The sequence below is a fragment of the Hemibagrus wyckioides genome, linkage group LG04 (assembly GCF_019097595.1).
Source record: "Hemibagrus wyckioides isolate EC202008001 linkage group LG04, SWU_Hwy_1.0, whole genome shotgun sequence".
NCBI lineage: Eukaryota > Metazoa > Chordata > Actinopteri > Siluriformes > Bagridae > Hemibagrus > Hemibagrus wyckioides.
The window spans coordinates 24,163,756-24,181,031 of record NC_080713.1 but is presented as its reverse complement, the minus strand read 5'-3'; the positions used below and the strand labels follow the sequence as shown (position 1 = coordinate 24,181,031).

At 39.5% G+C, this 17,276-nt stretch overlaps 3 protein-coding genes across 3 annotated transcripts; 1 reads left to right on the top strand and 2 right to left on the bottom strand.

Annotated features, from left to right (window-relative positions):
• Positions 1 to 233: 233 nt before the first annotated feature.
• bcl7bb (BAF chromatin remodeling complex subunit BCL7B b) lies at positions 234 to 4,248 on the bottom strand. Its single transcript, XM_058388323.1, has 6 exons — positions 3,960 to 4,248; positions 2,335 to 2,410; positions 2,151 to 2,253; positions 1,831 to 2,004; positions 1,648 to 1,727; positions 234 to 1,546 (listed from the first exon to the last, which is right to left on the bottom strand). Exons 1-6 carry the CDS (start codon positions 4,049 to 4,051, stop codon positions 1,493 to 1,495), a joined length of 579 nt encoding a protein of 192 aa, XP_058244306.1. The 5' UTR covers positions 4,052 to 4,248; the 3' UTR covers positions 234 to 1,492.
• A 1,510-nt stretch (positions 4,249 to 5,758) lies between these two features.
• On the bottom strand, positions 5,759 to 9,622 carry tsen34 (TSEN34 tRNA splicing endonuclease subunit). Its single transcript, XM_058388322.1, has 4 exons — positions 8,921 to 9,622; positions 7,357 to 7,498; positions 6,345 to 6,626; positions 5,759 to 6,232 (listed from the first exon to the last, which is right to left on the bottom strand). Exons 1-4 carry the CDS (start codon positions 9,248 to 9,250, stop codon positions 6,021 to 6,023), a joined length of 966 nt encoding a protein of 321 aa, XP_058244305.1. The 5' UTR covers positions 9,251 to 9,622; the 3' UTR covers positions 5,759 to 6,020.
• Positions 9,623 to 12,267: 2,645 nt separating this feature from the next.
• zgc:77752 (uncharacterized protein LOC393862 homolog) lies at positions 12,268 to 17,266 on the top strand. The gene is made up of 11 exons (XM_058388309.1): positions 12,268 to 12,446; positions 12,720 to 12,800; positions 13,878 to 13,996; positions 14,089 to 14,226; positions 14,381 to 14,943; positions 15,160 to 15,417; positions 15,579 to 15,695; positions 15,868 to 15,969; positions 16,563 to 16,640; positions 16,819 to 16,929; positions 17,080 to 17,266. Exons 1-11 carry the CDS (start codon positions 12,268 to 12,270, stop codon positions 17,167 to 17,169), a joined length of 1,836 nt encoding a protein of 611 aa, XP_058244292.1. The 3' UTR covers positions 17,170 to 17,266.
• Positions 17,267 to 17,276: the final 10 nt, after the last annotated feature.

Genomic DNA, 17,276 nt, shown 5'->3' with positions numbered 1-17,276 from the left:
ACACTTGTTAATCAAGCTACTGAACAGGAAGTTGGTTTGTTACTGGGGTGGTAATATCAAGGGCCCCAATACTACTGATGTACCTTTAAAGCTTTAAAGTTAATTAAAATAACACCACATTCCCTTTCCCAGGCATAAAAGGTACCACCTCAGGGACAAAGAAAAGTTCAGGTGAATAGGGAAATTTGCTGATAACAGTTGCACAAATTCTTCCTTGTGGGAAAAAGTCACAGCTCTGAAAAAATACGAGTGATGTAGCTTTAGAATTTAATTTCCTTTAAAGACCTTTTTCATGGAAAGCGCTCTACAAAAAAATAAAAGTTTCACATAAACATTCATCGATCTCCCCAACAAACGCCGTTCCATTGATGAAGTTTTGAGGAAACAAATGTTCTGTTCCAACACAATGAAATTCGTGTTCAGGTCATCACACAGTCGCTGTACAGAAACCACTAGAGTATTTCTTTTGAAGCCTTATTAAAGGGACCCGGAAACCCAAAGTGACCCAGAGTTTGAAAGTGGAGGTAAACCTTTTCACATGGTGTACACACAATGTATTAGATTCATTCTGAAACATACTCACGTCACTCACATATTTCATTTTTATAGAGAATTCCTCTTCTACAAAAAAAAAAAGACATCTTCATAGACTATTAAACGAAAGCATGTAAATGTAAGGACCTTCATATGTGCAGTGCAAAATCTGAAAACAGGGAATTGCTAGGATGCTGCTTCAACACCATACAGCACAAGCACAAACATATCTTACATTTTTGCTATATTCTCTGTGTGTATCTGTTTCTCTCTGATGCCGAAAGATCAGTTTAACATCATCTCCAACTTAAGATACCTGAGCTGAGTTCAAAATAACTTCCTTGAACTCTACCATTGTTGAATTTAGCTTGTTAACAAATAAATCCGGGTTCGGATTAAGCCGTCTAAACAACTGCTCTTTGCTGCATGCAGTTAAAAAAAAAAAAACCCAAAAAACAGAATAAAGCAACACATGCAATGAAAGTGAAGGCGAATATTCTATGCAAACTTAGAAAAGCTTAAAAATGCGATAGAAATGAGCAGATTTATGACTTAAATGTCATAAAATGTACCTACCTTGATATCATGACACTATACTATTATAGTGTTCTCTCCCACACTGAGTTATTTACAACAAATATAATACTTACAGAGTTGTCTTCAAGTAAATACTTCACGGTAAATATATGTAAAAACTTTGGGGGGGGGGGGTCAAAATAAAATTCATAGTTTGTGCCTTTTCGGTCATTTGTAGAGTTTTGCTAGAGATGTGTAGTTTCTTTTATTAATCGTTTGCGAATGTTAGTGAATCAGTCCCGGGAATTGTTTCATTATCGATTTCTAACGCAGCCGACAGATGCTCAGTCCACAACATGGCTGCTTGTTCCAGTCCACACATGTCCAAGTGAGCTGTGTTGATCGTGGTGTGTCCACTCTGCTTTTAATTAAAAAAAGCCTTTTATTCTGTGCAAACTCTTTTCAGCGGTGGTGCAACTGCCACTTCCTCATCCTCCTGTAAAAGTGATGAAAGTAAAAGTCACACACAGAATAAGGTGGTTGGATAGTTACTTAATAATATACAAATACATATGAAACATGTCTTTAGCTCGTTACCTGAGCAGACAGAGGCAGCAAATCCTCTTTTATCAGAGTTGGAGGTTCATCAGTAACTTCACTGCTGGTCATCGATGGCTCTGTGATCAAAATGAAACAGGTTTTTAAACAAATGTCCTAGCGTCAGATTCACAATGACCTCAATATCTATTAAGTTCTTTTTTCCAGTATGACAAGCCTTACCCTCCATGGTCTCCTGTCCCAGGGTGGGTGGCTGCGAGTCCTCTGTGCGGAAGTAGGGAGTGTGAGTAGGGCTCACTGCCCCACTGGCATGCTGTGGACTAGAGTTACTGCTGCTGTCCACTTTGTTATTCGACTGATAGGCATCCGACAGGAAACTCTGGTTACTATTGTCATCTGTTAAGCAAAATTGAAGCACGATCATAGGCACTAAAAGAAAGACTGCGTGTGTTTGTTTTTTTTTACTAAACTTGAAAAATAATGTGAGTGCTTGTTATTTACACGGTGAATAATTCTGTATCGAACACTCTTAGTTTCATTACCTTGGAAATCCAGTAAGACCGAGCGAGCATTTTCTAGCACCACATCTGTAGGAAAACCTTTCAGTTCCCTTGATGCCCCTCCTGGGCCTTTAGCTTTAAATATCTGAGACAAAGTGAGAAACAGAATATCAATGTGTAAATGAGCTCACGCTTCTCTTATATCTTCTAAGTTTAGACCTCATACCTGCTTCGTCTCTGACACAGGAACCCACTTAAAGATCCGTAAGGATGTGTCACCCACAGTTACCCACTTTTTCTCCCTATATGAAAAGAATCACATGTTACATGGAGTATATAAAATTACACTATATTGCCAAAAGTTTTGGGACCACTGAATTCAGGTGTTGTTTTTCAGGGATTAGGCTTGGCTCCATTAGTTATTTAGTTCATTAGTAACTCTTAATGCTTCAGCATACCAAGACATTTTGGGTAATGTCATGCTCCCAACTTTGTGGGAACAGTTTGGTGATGGCCACTTCCTTTTCCAACATGACTGCGCACCAGTGCACAAAGCAAGGTCCATAAAGACATGGATGAGTGAGTTTGGTGTGGAGGAACTTGACTATCCTGCACCTCAACTGAAGGAAAACACCTTTAGGATGAATTAGAGTGAAAACTGCAAGCCAGGCCAAAACTGGGACGTCTGCCTTTACATGTACATGAATGTAATATGGAGTCGCCCCGCCCTTTGCAGCTATAACAGCCTCAACTCTTCTGGGAAGGCTTTCCACAAGGTTTAGGAGTGTGTTTATGGGAATATTGGACCATTCCTCTAGAAGCGTATTTGTGAGGTCAGGCACTGATGTTGGACGAGAAGGTCTGGCTCACAGTCTCCGCTCTAATTCATCCCAAAGGTCTTTTATCAGGTTGAGGTGCTGGCCAGTCAAGTTCCTCCACACCAAACTCGCTTATCCATGACCTTGCTTTGTGCACTGGTGTGCAGTCATGTTGGAACAGGAAGGGGTCATCCCCAAACTGTTCCCACAAAGTTGGGAGCATGAAACTGTCCAGAATGTCTTGGTATGCTGAAGCATTGAGTTCCTTTCACTGGAACTAAGGGGCCAACCCCTGAATTCAATGATTTGGAGCGGTGTCCCAAAACTCTTGGCAATGTAGTGTACATGAACAGACCTGAAGAACTGAAAGGTGTAAAACAGCCAGTGAGTACAAGAATCCAACCATTTATCATATCTAATTGATGGCATTATAAGAATGATTTGGAGCAAACCGTTCAACACACAAATAAACAGAGACAAGCAGCTGCATTCATCATTTTTCTCTGAATGAAACACTGCACTGCACTTCTACAGCCTGGGCTAGAATAAATTCAGCCCCAGCCTCACTTCTTCACAGCAAATCATCAGTGATGCTGTTGAACCTGGGACCAAAATAATCTACTGTAGTTAAGACATCTGTAAAGGCACATGGATGCCAAAAATAAAACTTTATTGAGGCAGAGGGGCTAGTATTTCTATAGCCGCAAGCCTAGCTCCTTCACATGAACATTAACATCGAAAAGTCCGACATTTTCATTATTTTAATCCGTTATTTATTATTTCTCCTTTCCCCTAGAAGTACACTTATACACACAGAGTTGCCATTGAGGCGAAAACGAACGGTACTGCAGTTAGCTCCGGACACGCCCTCTTTTGCATAACAGCCAAGAGTCGTCAATCTATTGGTTCACCTCTCTGTCAATCCACACTTCGCCCCGCCCACAGGCCACATTGAAGTTTGTGTTTTCGTGACTAGCTTAGCTGTTGCTTTTCACAGTAAGAAACTAAATGGCCTTTAGATCGTGCAGCTTACCATCTACGGACCCTTTCGATCGCCGCCATGACTTTTTTGATGTCATCTTTTGCACGGCTTCGCGTTTCCGCTCGTACTGATCGTCCGGACATGTTGATGAGTTATTATATGAGTTTGTTTCAGATGCCTCTTCTTTTTCCTTCTCCCCTCTGCTGCCTGCGATTTGGCCGCGCCGTGCACGATCTCGCGAGATTTCATTATCCGAGATTTGATTATTATTTTCTTCTTCCTTGTCGTTAGCGCCCAATGACTGTAAACAATCACCAGGGTGTGTGTTTTTCCTCCGTCAAGGTCATGGACAGACGTCAGAGCATTAAAGTTTCTGTAGTGAGCTCTTTTCTTAATAAAAAAAAATAATAATTTAACCACGAATATGGTTCGTACAGATCCATCCAGGTCTATTAAGGAAGATGGATTTAACTGGTCATTTGAATGGTTTAATCCAAACCTTAACTCCATTTACACAGGCCTAGTGTTTGTCAGTAAAAGATTTCAGGAATACAAGCTCAAAAACTCAACAATAAACCTGTTATTTATATTATTTAAATATATATATATATATATGATCTCCTAATCATGGCACCTGTTAGTGGGTGGGATATATTAGGCAGCAAGTGAACATTTTGTCCTCAAAGTTGATGTGTTAGAAGCAGGAAAAATGGACAAGCGTAAGGATTTGAGCGAGTTTGATGACGGTTGTGATGGCTAGACCACTGGATCAGAACATCTCCAAAACTGCAGCTCTTGTGGGGTGTTCCCGGTCTGCAGTGGTCAGTATCTATCAAAAGTGGTCCAAAGAAGGAACAGTGGTGAACCGGTGACAGGGTCATGGGCAGCCAAGGCTCACTGGAGCGAAGGCTGCAGTGATCCGATCCAACAGACGAGCTACTGTTGCTCAAATTTCTGAAGAAGTTAATGCTGGTTCTGATAGAGAGGTGTCAGAATACACAGTGCATGATACACAGTTTGTTGCGTATGGGGATGCATAGCCACAGATCAGTCAGGGTGCCCATGCTGATCCCTGTGCACCGCCAAAAGCACCAACAATGGGTACTTTTACATCACACGGATGGCCAGGTGCATGTGCGTCGCTTACCTGGGGAACACATGACACCAGGATGCACTATGGGAAGAAGGCAAGCCGACGGAGGCTGTGTCATGCTTTGGACAATGTTCTGCTGGGAAACCTTGGGTCCTGCCATCCATATGGATGTTACTTTGACATGTGGCCTCTTTCAGCAGGATAATGCGCCGTGACACAAATCAAAAATGGTTCAGGAATGGTTTGATGAGCACAATGAGTTTGAGTTGAGACTTTGCCCTCAAATTCCCCAGATCTCAATCCAATCGAGCATCTGTGGGATGTGCTGGACAAACAAGCCTGATCCATGGAGGCCTCAGCTCACAACTTACAGGATTGCAGGTCTACTACTAACATCTTGGTGCCAGAAACATGTGTGTGTGCATGTATGTATGTATGCAGGCCACTCAATTTCTTGTACAGTAACATCAGCAAATCATGTGGATAAATGCTAGAACAAGTTGGTTGTTCTTTTCAGTGTTTCTGTTCAAAACCTTCACTTCATAAATATTCTTTGTTTTGCTACAAGAGTACTAGGGAGAACAAAACAGTTATAGTTTTTCCAACATCTTGGTTGATAACCTAATTACCTAACCCTTTATACTTTAGTACTTATTATTTGATATGGAACAAAAATCAATTTATTTGCCAGTTATGTTAGAACAACATTTGTTTTTAAAGCCATGCTATTTTCTTACAAAAACATGTCATCAACTCTTCATACAGTCATTCTGAAACCCTATGACATTCACCAGAACAATATACCACATTTCTTTTTATCATTATGTGGTTTACTGGTTAAACCCCAGATATTACTTTATTATAGACACTGAAACAAACTGAAATGACAAGCCATGGAAAAATGAACAGAGTTTATTTCAAAGTAAATATACATGCCTTCAAACAAGCCTAGACCAGCAGCTTAGAAAGTCCTGAAAGACAAATACAGCACTCCTCTATGTCTAACGGCTCTCTGTATGCTATACAATTCCACTCCACTGCAGAGATGAATACACAACCTCCTCTTCGGTTTCCTCTCCTCTGTCACTGGAATTCTGCGGGGAGCAAAGAAGCACTGTTTTCTTTACATTGGATCCAAGTCTTGCTATAGCAAGAAGATCACAGATCGGTAACTTTTCATCCATAGTCAAACACAGGGCGATGAAGTGGGCGTGAAAGCGGAGTGGATCACCTGAAGAAAGAGGAAAATAACATGATAATTACCGAATATGATCATGTAACAAATCACTGTAAAGATAAAGAAGCAAATCAAGTAAAAATGGATCCATCCATACTGATCTCACCTGGATACACCAGATAATCTCCTCCAAACTTCCCTGCTGCAGTTAGGTAGAATCCTTTCCTCCTAAGATCCTTATAAACCCGGAACCTCGTCTCTGAGCGCTCGTCTCTAGGCATCGGCCAATCAGCAGCCAAGAAAGCATGTTCTTCTGGACACTGACTGAAGCCGGCACGAGCAGTGCAGAGCTGGACAGCCATGGCAGAACGGGGGAATGAGAAGCTCTTCTCCAGAGATTCAAGTCGTTCTCTTACTGCCTGCTCTGCTCCCTCATCATACTTGAGATCTTAATAACAACAAATAAAAACACACAGACTTTCAAATAATCAGTTTATATAATGATACCATGGAACCTAAAGTTTAAATAGATGCATTATTACAGAATATGGGTAACTGGTAATACAACATATTGTACAATAAATGCTTTAAACCATCACAAGATCTCCTGTACTCAATTCAAGTTATGAAATTGTCTAGGTAAGCAGAATTTTGGGCTGTATTTGCCAATCTAGGATAAAATTACACATTTTCTATAATTCTATGAGGATATATACCAGACATCCTTCAATTTCTTCAGAAATCTTCAAGCTTTTAAACCACATTTTTATGGCACTAATTATGATTAATAATACTTTAACTACTCATGTGTTTTTATATTTAGTACTGCATTTGTGCAGGTCGATGTGCTTCAATATATCTTCTGTTAAATTCATACTGCTGAATTATAAATGGTAGAATCTCATGTTTTAACACTGGGAAAATGAGTAGGATTATAAGCAATTACAGCGATTTTAAAATAAGAATTAATAAAACAATAAACAAAGATAATTTGTGTTATATAAATAAAGATTGAAATTTTCTCCAATTATTTTAATACAAAAAGTTGTATAATATTTAATTTAAGAATTTTTTTATTTTTATTTATTATTTTTTGCACATTCAAGTCATCATTCAGAGTGAATACGTCAAAGTTATGTTTAGTATTAAACATAGATATATTATGGAGCCTCAATCACCGTTCTGTTTCTCATCCATTACTCTTTGCAGTACAGCTTTCTTGTCCTCCAGGGCGAGAGCACACTGCTCCTCATAACTCTGCTCCAGTCTGGCCTTGTACAACTCAACTGCCTTCGAACGACTTCCTTTATTTTCATCCAGCTGTGAAAACAAGAAAAAGGAATATGAGATTAATATGTAAACAGTATCAGATCACTCTTATTGTCACAAAGGTGCAACATGGAACCAATATCAAGATTAAACAAATGGACTATTTAAAATGGTCAAATGTATTTGAAAGAGTGACCTAATACTGATTCACTTCATCTTTGTCATCTTTATACATTTTCTTGACAGCACAGTGGTGCATCAGGTAGGTTTACAACCTCACAGAGTCCAGAGTTCAATCCTGAACTTGGGTAACTTGGCGAAAACGTGTAGTTTTGCATGATTTACTTGTGTCTGTGTGTGTCCTCCCTCCTTTCAAAAACATAAATAGGTGGACAGGCTATGGAAAATAACCCCCTAAGTATGAATGAGTGTCCAAAAGTATGTGTGCATGGTCCACTGCAATAGACTGGCATCCCAACCAGTATTCCACCATAACCCTGACCAGAATAGAGCACTTACTGAAAATGCTGAAGTTCTAGAGATACAAATGTTTGACACTCCCTTGTACGTTGCCTCTGTTGCATGAAGTCTGCAGATGGGTTTGTATCTGTACTTAATGTTACACACCTTCACTTCACAAAGCTGCATCAGACACTTTATGGAACACTAAATGAATTTCTATTACCCTAGCAATCAGACCACATTCTTAGTATTTACTGTCACTTGTCTTACACTGTTGTGTATTTGCATTTTATGCAGTCTAGTTTAGTGTTACATTATGGTCCATTGTATACAAGCTATATTGCCAAAAGTTTTGGGACACTCTTCCAAATCATTGAATTCAGGGGTTGGGCTCGGCCCCTTTGTTCCAGTGAAAGGAACTCTTAATGCTTCAGCATACCAAGACACTTTTGGACAATTTCATGCTCCCAACTTTGTGGGAACAGTTTAGGGATGACCCCTTCCTGTTCCAACATGACTGCACACCAGTGCACAAAGCAAGGTCCATAAAGACTTGGATGAGTGAGTTTGGTGTGGAGGAACCTGAGTCCTGACCTCAACACCTTTGGGATGAATTAGAGCAGAGACTGCAAGCCAGGCCTTCTCATCCAACATCAGTGCCTGACCTCACTGTGCCTGGGCCATCTCTAAACTGTTCCCACAAAGCTGGGAGCATGAAATTGTCCAAAATGTCTTGGTATGCTGAAGCATTAAGTTACTTTCACTAGAACTAAGGGGCCAAGCCCAACTCCTGAAAAAAAACACACCTGAATTCAATGATTTGGAAGGGTGTCCCAAAACCTTTGGCAACATAGTGTATCTAGGAAGGAATTAAATATCGAGGAATAAAATAAAAACCTACTTGACATTTGACACACAAAATGTCAAATATCACACAAATAAACACCTTTCATTGTGGGTTGCGTGCAAGAAATCAAATACTATGATGTGACAAACTCTGATATCAGTTACCTCTTTATGCCGCAAAGCAGTTGCCTTTCCACTCTCCACCAGCAGCCGAGCCTCTTCCTGCAGGATTTCCAGTGGTCTTCCCAGTCTGACATTCTGCCTTGGCTGTCTGGCCAGAGACCCCACAAGAGTCCCAATCACACCGACCTCTTCCCTACACATTTTAATATCAGCAGCCCTCCACAGCAAAGGCGTGGATCCACAGAAGTTTATGTTAACAGTCTGATTCTCAGCTTTCTCTTCATCACTGGTATTTTTCATGTCCACCCATTCACTGCTTCCAGCATATTGTTCATCAGACTGGGTGCTCGGTTCTGTCTCGTTCCCGTCCATGGCATCAACTATTATTTAAACTCAGGCATATAAATTATAACTACATTGGTCTGCTGTTTGCACTCATTAATTCATGATTTAAAGGATATCTCGAAGTGTCATAATATCTGCATGGCTGTGCTTTGGATTGACCACATGGTGAGCACGTGGAGTTGTTTTAACTGTGGAGTTGTTTTAACTGTCTTTCGACATTTCGGTCTGAAATTAAATGTACTGGAACACGAGAGAGGACGTTTTAACTGCACTGAATTTGATTACATCTTTGATTACCTTCTCCTAAATTATAAAGCACACATTTTAAGTCAAACCTTCATTCCAGCCGACAGCACCCTTTGTTTATTTCCGCGTTACTACATGTCACGTGATCCGCATCCATCCAATGAGGATGAAGAACACCCGTAACGAGAGAGGCTGCTTTTGTGTGGCAAAATAAAAGTGGGCAAAGTGACTTAAGACTTTAATTCATTAAAAATATATTTCAACTTCATATTTTATTTTTCAGCAATGTGGCGAATTTTAATCAATTCATGTGGCATTTTCAGTTACAAATAATTCCAGATTAGGTTACAAATGTAAACACTATCCACATCTAGCCCTATAGTTTAACTTAAAAGTCTCCCAACCTTCTGTCTAATCCGTTTTATTTCCCTGCTCTCAAAACACATGATTCAACTACTCAACTAATACTAGTACTAATTAATTAGTAACTGGAAAGTATGATTTATAAGCACATTTGTTCATTCATGTTAGTAACTGGCAGGAATATAACCTAGATGGGACACAAGACGTGAGGTGGCAATGAAGGAAAAGAAATAGAAATAGCCTTTATTTGTCACATATACATTACAGCACAGTGAAATTCTTTCTTTGCATATCCCATCCTTGGAGGTTGGGGTTAGAGAGCACAGGGTCAGCTATGATACAGCACTCCTGGAGTAGAGAGGGTTAAGGGCCCAACAGTGGCAACTTGGTAGTGCTGGGACTTGAACCCCCAATCTTCCAGTCAACAACCCAAAGCCTTAACCACCTGAGCTCCCACTGCAAAGCCAATGCTGCCTGCAAAGCCACTGTGCACCACACATACACATCGATCAGCCATAACATAATGACCATCTGTCTAATATTGTGTTGGTCCCCCTTTTGCTGCCAAAACAGCCCTGACCCATCTCCACTAGATCCCTGAAGGTGTGCTGTGGTATCTGGCACCAAGATGTTAGCAGCAGATCCTTTTAGTCCTGTAAGCTGCAAGGTGGATCCTCCATGAATCGGACTTGTTTGTCCAGCACATCCCACAGATGCTCGATTGGATTGAGATCTGGGGAATTTGGAGGCCAAGTCAACACCTCAAACTCATTGTTGTGCTCATCAAACCATTCCTGAACCATTTTTGCTTTGTGGCACGGTGATTATCCTGCTGAAAGAGACCACAGCCATCAGGGAATACCGTTTCCGTGAAAGGGTGTACATGGTCTGCAACAATGCTTAGGTAGGTGGTACGTATCAAAGTAACATCCACATGTATTGCAGGACCCAGCAGAGCATTGCCCAAAGCATGACACAGCCTCCGCCGGCTTGCCTTCTTTCCATAGTGCATCCTGGTGCTATGTGTTCCCCAGGTAAGCGACGCACACGCACCCGGCCATGTGATGTAAAAGAAAACCTGATTCATCAGACCAGGCCACCTAGCCATCACAATTTGGCCCTTGTCAAACTCACTCAAATCCTTACGCTTGCCCATTTTTCCCATCTAACACATCAACTTTGAGGACAAAGTTGCTGCCTAATATATCCCACCCACTAACAGGTGCCATAATAAGGAGATAATAAGTCTTATTCACTTCATCTCTTACTGCTCATAATGTTATGGCTGATCATTGTATATTTGAAGTTAGGAACAATTTAAAGCCCCAGAGCAAAGACGCATAGACATGAAGAGAACATGCTACATTAGTATCTCAGGATAAAAGTGGAAATGCTGTAGCGGTGAGGTGAGGCGATGTTACCTGCTGCACCACTGGGCACAATTTTTACTAGAATAAAGAAAGTAGATCAGTCCACATGGAGAACTATTGAACATGGAATGTGGTATGGTTAAGTGTGAATGAATGTATGAATGTACATGCAGTAGTGTAAATAGTGAAATCTCCCACCTAGTGCCCAGTGTTGTCAGGACAGGCTCCTTTGCTTAAGTTTGTGTTCTACACGTTCTACCCATGCATGTGTGGCTTTACTCCAACCTTCCAAAAAACATGCTGCTAGGTATACTGACCTCTCCAAAGCAGATCATTTTACGTGTTTAAGTAAAATCCCAGATCACACAGATCACACAAATACAAGTCACTCATCTTCAGCTAGACTGTTTAACAGTACTAAAGCTAAAACTTTATACTATATATTTGTATTTAAGTATGGGAGTGTTCAGACCATGTTATATTATCAGATGTTTCTATGGTTGTTGACTGCATGTCCACTAATGTGTTTATGACGGTTAATAAGGATTAGAGTGCTCTGAAGCTAGGTCAGTCTTACGAGCATCTGCAGCATGGCAGAGTGGGATTACGGGTAATTATTCCACACACATGCATGTACACTGTTCCCATGTCACAGATGGGGCCAAAGACAGGTGGGTTATTGCTTGAGGATTGATTATATATATCTTTTTTTATCATATGTTTTAATGGTATGTGTTTTTAATTGATTATGAATAAGAATTTCTCATATTCGAATATGCAAATAACATAAAACTTTCACTCAGTGCAAGCTAAAGCTGTGAAAAGTTTTATTCAGTTTTCGATTTGCATGTGTCTTCCTGTTCTTGTTTTCTCTTTAGCTATTTATCCCTTAGCAATGCTGAAAACTAGCTGTTACTGCTACTGCTTAGATGTAAGCATACAGCCAATTACATGCAGGTTCCTACCAAACTGCCTCACTTAACCTGTGCCTGTAGTTTAGTTTGCTAACTAGCAGTGTTTGGACTCTGTCCACTCTCTGTCCTGCGTCCGTATCCCCTCTCCGGTATGACCACGCTGATTCCAGTGCCAAAGCCCTCATATTCCCAGGCCAGGGAAACCCTGGTAAAGGCCATTCCCCCAAAGGTCATCTGCTTGCTGGCCTGTGGGGGAAGGGATTGCCGCTATGAGGGGCCAGTGTGCTGGAGACCAAGCCAACAGGCTATTAAGGGCCTCTTCTCTAGCTGGTGAGGATCTCAACTGTCAGAATGTCTGCTATTTTATATATATATGCATTAGACAATATTCTATTCAATAGTAGAGCATATTTTTGTAACATATTATATGGCAAGGTAATTTGATTATAAAACATGAAATGTGAGGTTTAGTTTGAAATATTTTTTTGTGGGTCTATAATAACTTTTTTATTTTAAAAAATATTCTTTATATCTGGAACTAGTTTAAGCTTGTCATTAAAATAATTTACACCAAACGTTTATTTATTTTGTTTTTTTTTTTAGGATGACTGACGACATCGTTGCCATGGCAAGGCCATCTACCAATCTTATTAAGGCATACAACATAATAGATCAGTTTAAGAAGTAAGTGTTGTAACTCTTTTACTGCTATTATTGGTTTGTCACTATAATAAGATCGACTTTGATTTCGATAAACAGTATTGTATCAGAATATCTAATAACTAAACAATAATATGGCACAAAAGATATTTTAATGAAATGTCTTGCCATCATCTGTCTCTACTTATATTGTATATCATACAGTATCTATCTGTTTATATATATATATATGGCCTATATATATATATATATATATATATCTATATATATATATATATATATATATATATATATATATATATATATATATATATATATATATACATATATATGTGTGTGTATACGTATATATATGTGTGTGTATACGTATATATATATATATATGTGTGTGTATACGTATATATATATATATACGTATATGTATATAGCATGATGGTTTAGTGGTTAGCACTGTTGCCTTACAGCAAGAAGGTCATAGGTTCAAATCGGCAGGGGCCTTTCTGTGTGGAGTTTGCATGTTCTCCCTGTGCCTGCGTGGCTCTGGTTTCCTCCCACAGTCCCAAAACGTGTATATTAGGTTGATTGGTAATTCTAAATTGCCCATAGGCATGCTGTCTATATGTGTGGCCCTGTGACCCAGGGTGTACCCTTGCCTTTCACCCAGTGTGTGCTGGGATAGGCTCTAGAAGATCCCTGTGACCCTAATTAGAAATAAAGCGGGTATAGACAATGGATGTTGCTTATTTCTAGATTAATAAGCCTACACAAGTTTCTGAATTACATTCTTGTAGAATAATTTGATAAATTTACAAGGGAAATTTGCTTTTCTACAGTTATAATACAAATGTAACATATTATTATTACATGTAGCATCATTTAGATACTTAATTTATCATTTATTCATTTAACATTTCAGTACTTAAGTAATGACTGATATTAAATTCAGTTGTAAAATGTCTGTCACAAGGTATTATTGAATAAATGCTTTGTACGGATGAATCTGATTACTGTTTTTTTGGATTAAAGTTAAAGTACTCTTTCACTATTTAAATGATATGTAATGACACGTCTGTGTGCATGAGTGCCTGTGTGTGTCCTCAGGTTGAACATTAAATCCATCATTAACATGCAGCTGCCAGGCGAGCATGCTCACTGCGGTCCTGACCTGGAGCCTGACAGCGGCTTCACATATTCACCTCAGATCTTCATGGAGAATCAGAGTCAGTCTTTCATACATGCACTTAGAACTGAATAACGCATAACCAGTCAGTGGTGCACCGGTTTATGTGGTGGTTGCCTCCTTCCTGTTCAGTTTACTTCTATAACTTTGGCATGGCTGATTTTGGTGTGTCGTCTTTGGAGGGGATTCTCAATGCTGTGAAGGTTTTGGCCTTCTCTGTCCAGGAGGGTAAAGTGGCTGTACACTGTCACGCTGGACTAGGCAGAACAGGCAAGCCTTAAGATTACATATTAAGCTGAAACATGTCTATTCATGTCCTTTTAAATAAACCTGATTACCCATAACATACCATAAAGGAACCAAATAATGAATATACTAAATATACTGTATTCGTGATTTATTTTCCATGATTTCTACATTACAGGAGTGCTGATTGCATGCTACTTGATCTACACATTAAGGATCAGTGCTAGTGAAGCTGTGCACTATGTTCGGATGAAGAGGCCTTGCTCTATTCAGACCCGTGCCCAGATCAACCTGGTGTTTGACTTTGCAAGGCTCATGGGCTCTCAGCTGGCACAGTACCCAATGCTGAACATGCGCCATTGTGCCCCATTCACTATAAGGCAGTATCTTCAGCGCCAGGCCGTACTTTTACATGGAGAAGAGGCCCGGTCTCTCGCACACACACCAAAGATCTTGCATTTTCTCTGCAGTCTGCTGACGGCCCTCGCCCAGGGAACATCCAGTCCTCCAGAAGTTTGGCAGGAACTCCAGAACAAAGCAGCCATTTTGGTTTTACAGCAGTCTGTGAGGAATGTTTTGGTTCTGCAGCGGTATTGGCCTGTCCTGGTGGATGGGGAGGACTCTTGCGAATCTGTCTCTTCATGGGACGAGCCGTTCGGATTTTTAGAACGGAAAAGGGAAATGCTTTTGTACAAGCGCAGTTACAGTGAATCAGACCTCAGCAAAATTTCTCTGAACAAGGTAGGTACGAAATACAACTATAAAAAGTACTGCTTAAGTTTAAGAAACAAAAAATTCGGATGCTTGACAAAGACAATCAGATTGTAGCATGAATAATTTATCCACTTTTAATTTAATCATAAATCAGTGTTATATTTAGTTTCACAAATATTGTTTTAGCCTCTAAAAGTTTAAATTCTATGAATATACCTGAGATTCCTCTCTCTTTTTTTCCAGGACATTAAATTTATTCACAGTTCCACACTGTTTGGGAATTTCAGTAAAGTCAGCAACGGAATTATGAATCATTTAAGAAAGGAGGAATCAACAAATCCTTCCTTCACTGTCTTGATAAACGAGTCTAACTGTGCAGCAGACAGACAGATACACACCTCACCAACAAATCATCACCTGGGTAAGCCCAGTGCTGGCAAGAGGGCAAAGTGCATGATGAAAACATCTCAGAGATTCCCAAAATTCAGCTCCAATATAGAGGTGAGCTTTACATATAGTTCAGCACAACCGCTAAAGATTAGTGGAATTGTTCATTTCCTAATGACTCAACACCCCGATGAATGTAGTTTTTAAAATTTGTTATTAGATAATGATGGTGGATATTTCTTGTATTGTTTTGGTTTTGTTTGGTTTTATGTAAGCTCCGTAAAAATAACAAGTATGGAAAAGCATCATTAGCATCGAGAGCTGTTGCTAGAGCGATGGCACAGAAGGAACCCACAGGTAGCAGAATCCTGGAAAGAGCCGCACAATTACAGGTTAGTCATCTTTACTGACATGTCTTTCTTTGTCTTTCCTTTTTATCTTGAGCTATGGTTTTGGTGATAACAGTATTTCTGAGTGGTATAGTATGTATACCTCCTTCTAAGAGGTATAATATGTACCGAACATGTATAGAGGCTTTTCCTAAAGTTTCTCCCAATCTCACAGGAGGAACTGAACATCAGTGCTTATGGATGGGCCACACTGGCCATGGAGACCGACCCAAAAGTTCTAAGTGCTCTGATGTGGATCTGGTTAGAAAAACTAAAGGTCAGGATCCAGTTGGTTAATGATGAAACTCATTATTACCTGCTTTGTATTACCACTAATGTTGAAGTAAGGAACAAAACACGACATGGTGAATGGGCTGGAAAGATTTGGCTTTATAAACAGCAAAACCTTGAAGTGTTTTATTCCTCTTATACAACAGCGGTTTTATTTTTAATTTACAAGTGAATAAATGCATGAATATTTATTTGTTATTTTTTTAAGTTCATAGTATCTGTACATTTAAATCTATGGAACATCTGTGAGACAAGTTAGTTTCTGTTATCACTTACATTTATTTATATGCTATCATGCTAGCAACAGTCATTCCCTCACCAGCATTTCCTCAACAGTCCTCAAGACATGACATTACATTACATTTTCTTTGTTAAATAACATTTTTATTCATTATTAGCTATATTATGTATTATTATTATTATTATTATTACTATTATTATTATTATACATACCTTTCTACAGAGAACCTGTAATATATTTCCCTATGAATCAGTGATGCTGTGCTATTAAGCAAGATAAATCATTGTCTAATCTGCTCACTGTAATAGTTTACAATATAGTTCTGTGTGTGTTAACAGGATCCGGTCCTGAGCGCAGACGACATAAGTAAACTAACAAATACGCCTGGTCCAAATCCCCTAAAAATGCTGCACAAGGTGACTTGCATAACATGAAAACACGCTGATCTAACACTTTTTTTTCAATACAAATGTTTAATTGTATGATACCATATTGTTGATTTAACAGCTAACCTGAGAATGTAATCTGATCTCTCTTTGTCTCTCTCTCTCTCTCTGTCTGTGCATTCTTGTCACGTGTGTATCCACGTTTTAGTCTCAGCGTAGCACTCTGTGTTGTTTGCTGAGTTGTGTGGCTCAGGTGACGTCTCACTGTCCACACTTTGAAAATGCTGTCTTGCAGAAGCTTATCAAGGCACTGACCCGGGTAACAGTCTCATATAATTTGTATATGTAAGCTTTCCTCACTATGCATGTGTGAGTTAGTGCCTCTTTGTGTCTGCATGCAAAGGATCATGATTAGTTTTAAAACTGTATTTCCATTTTTGTTTATGCTGTCTGTTTTTCTTTGCACCAGTACCTTACAGAAGAAACAGAGAGCTATAACACATTGATGAAGGTGCTGAGAACCAACGTAAGAGATATGCAGAGTCTCTCTCGCTTCTAAACGGCGACAGGGACAACATCAGGAACTGCTGGAAATGGACCAAAAATAAATAAATCCATTAAAATATGCTGTGTTTTATTTCCTCTGCTAATTGTAAAATATAGAAC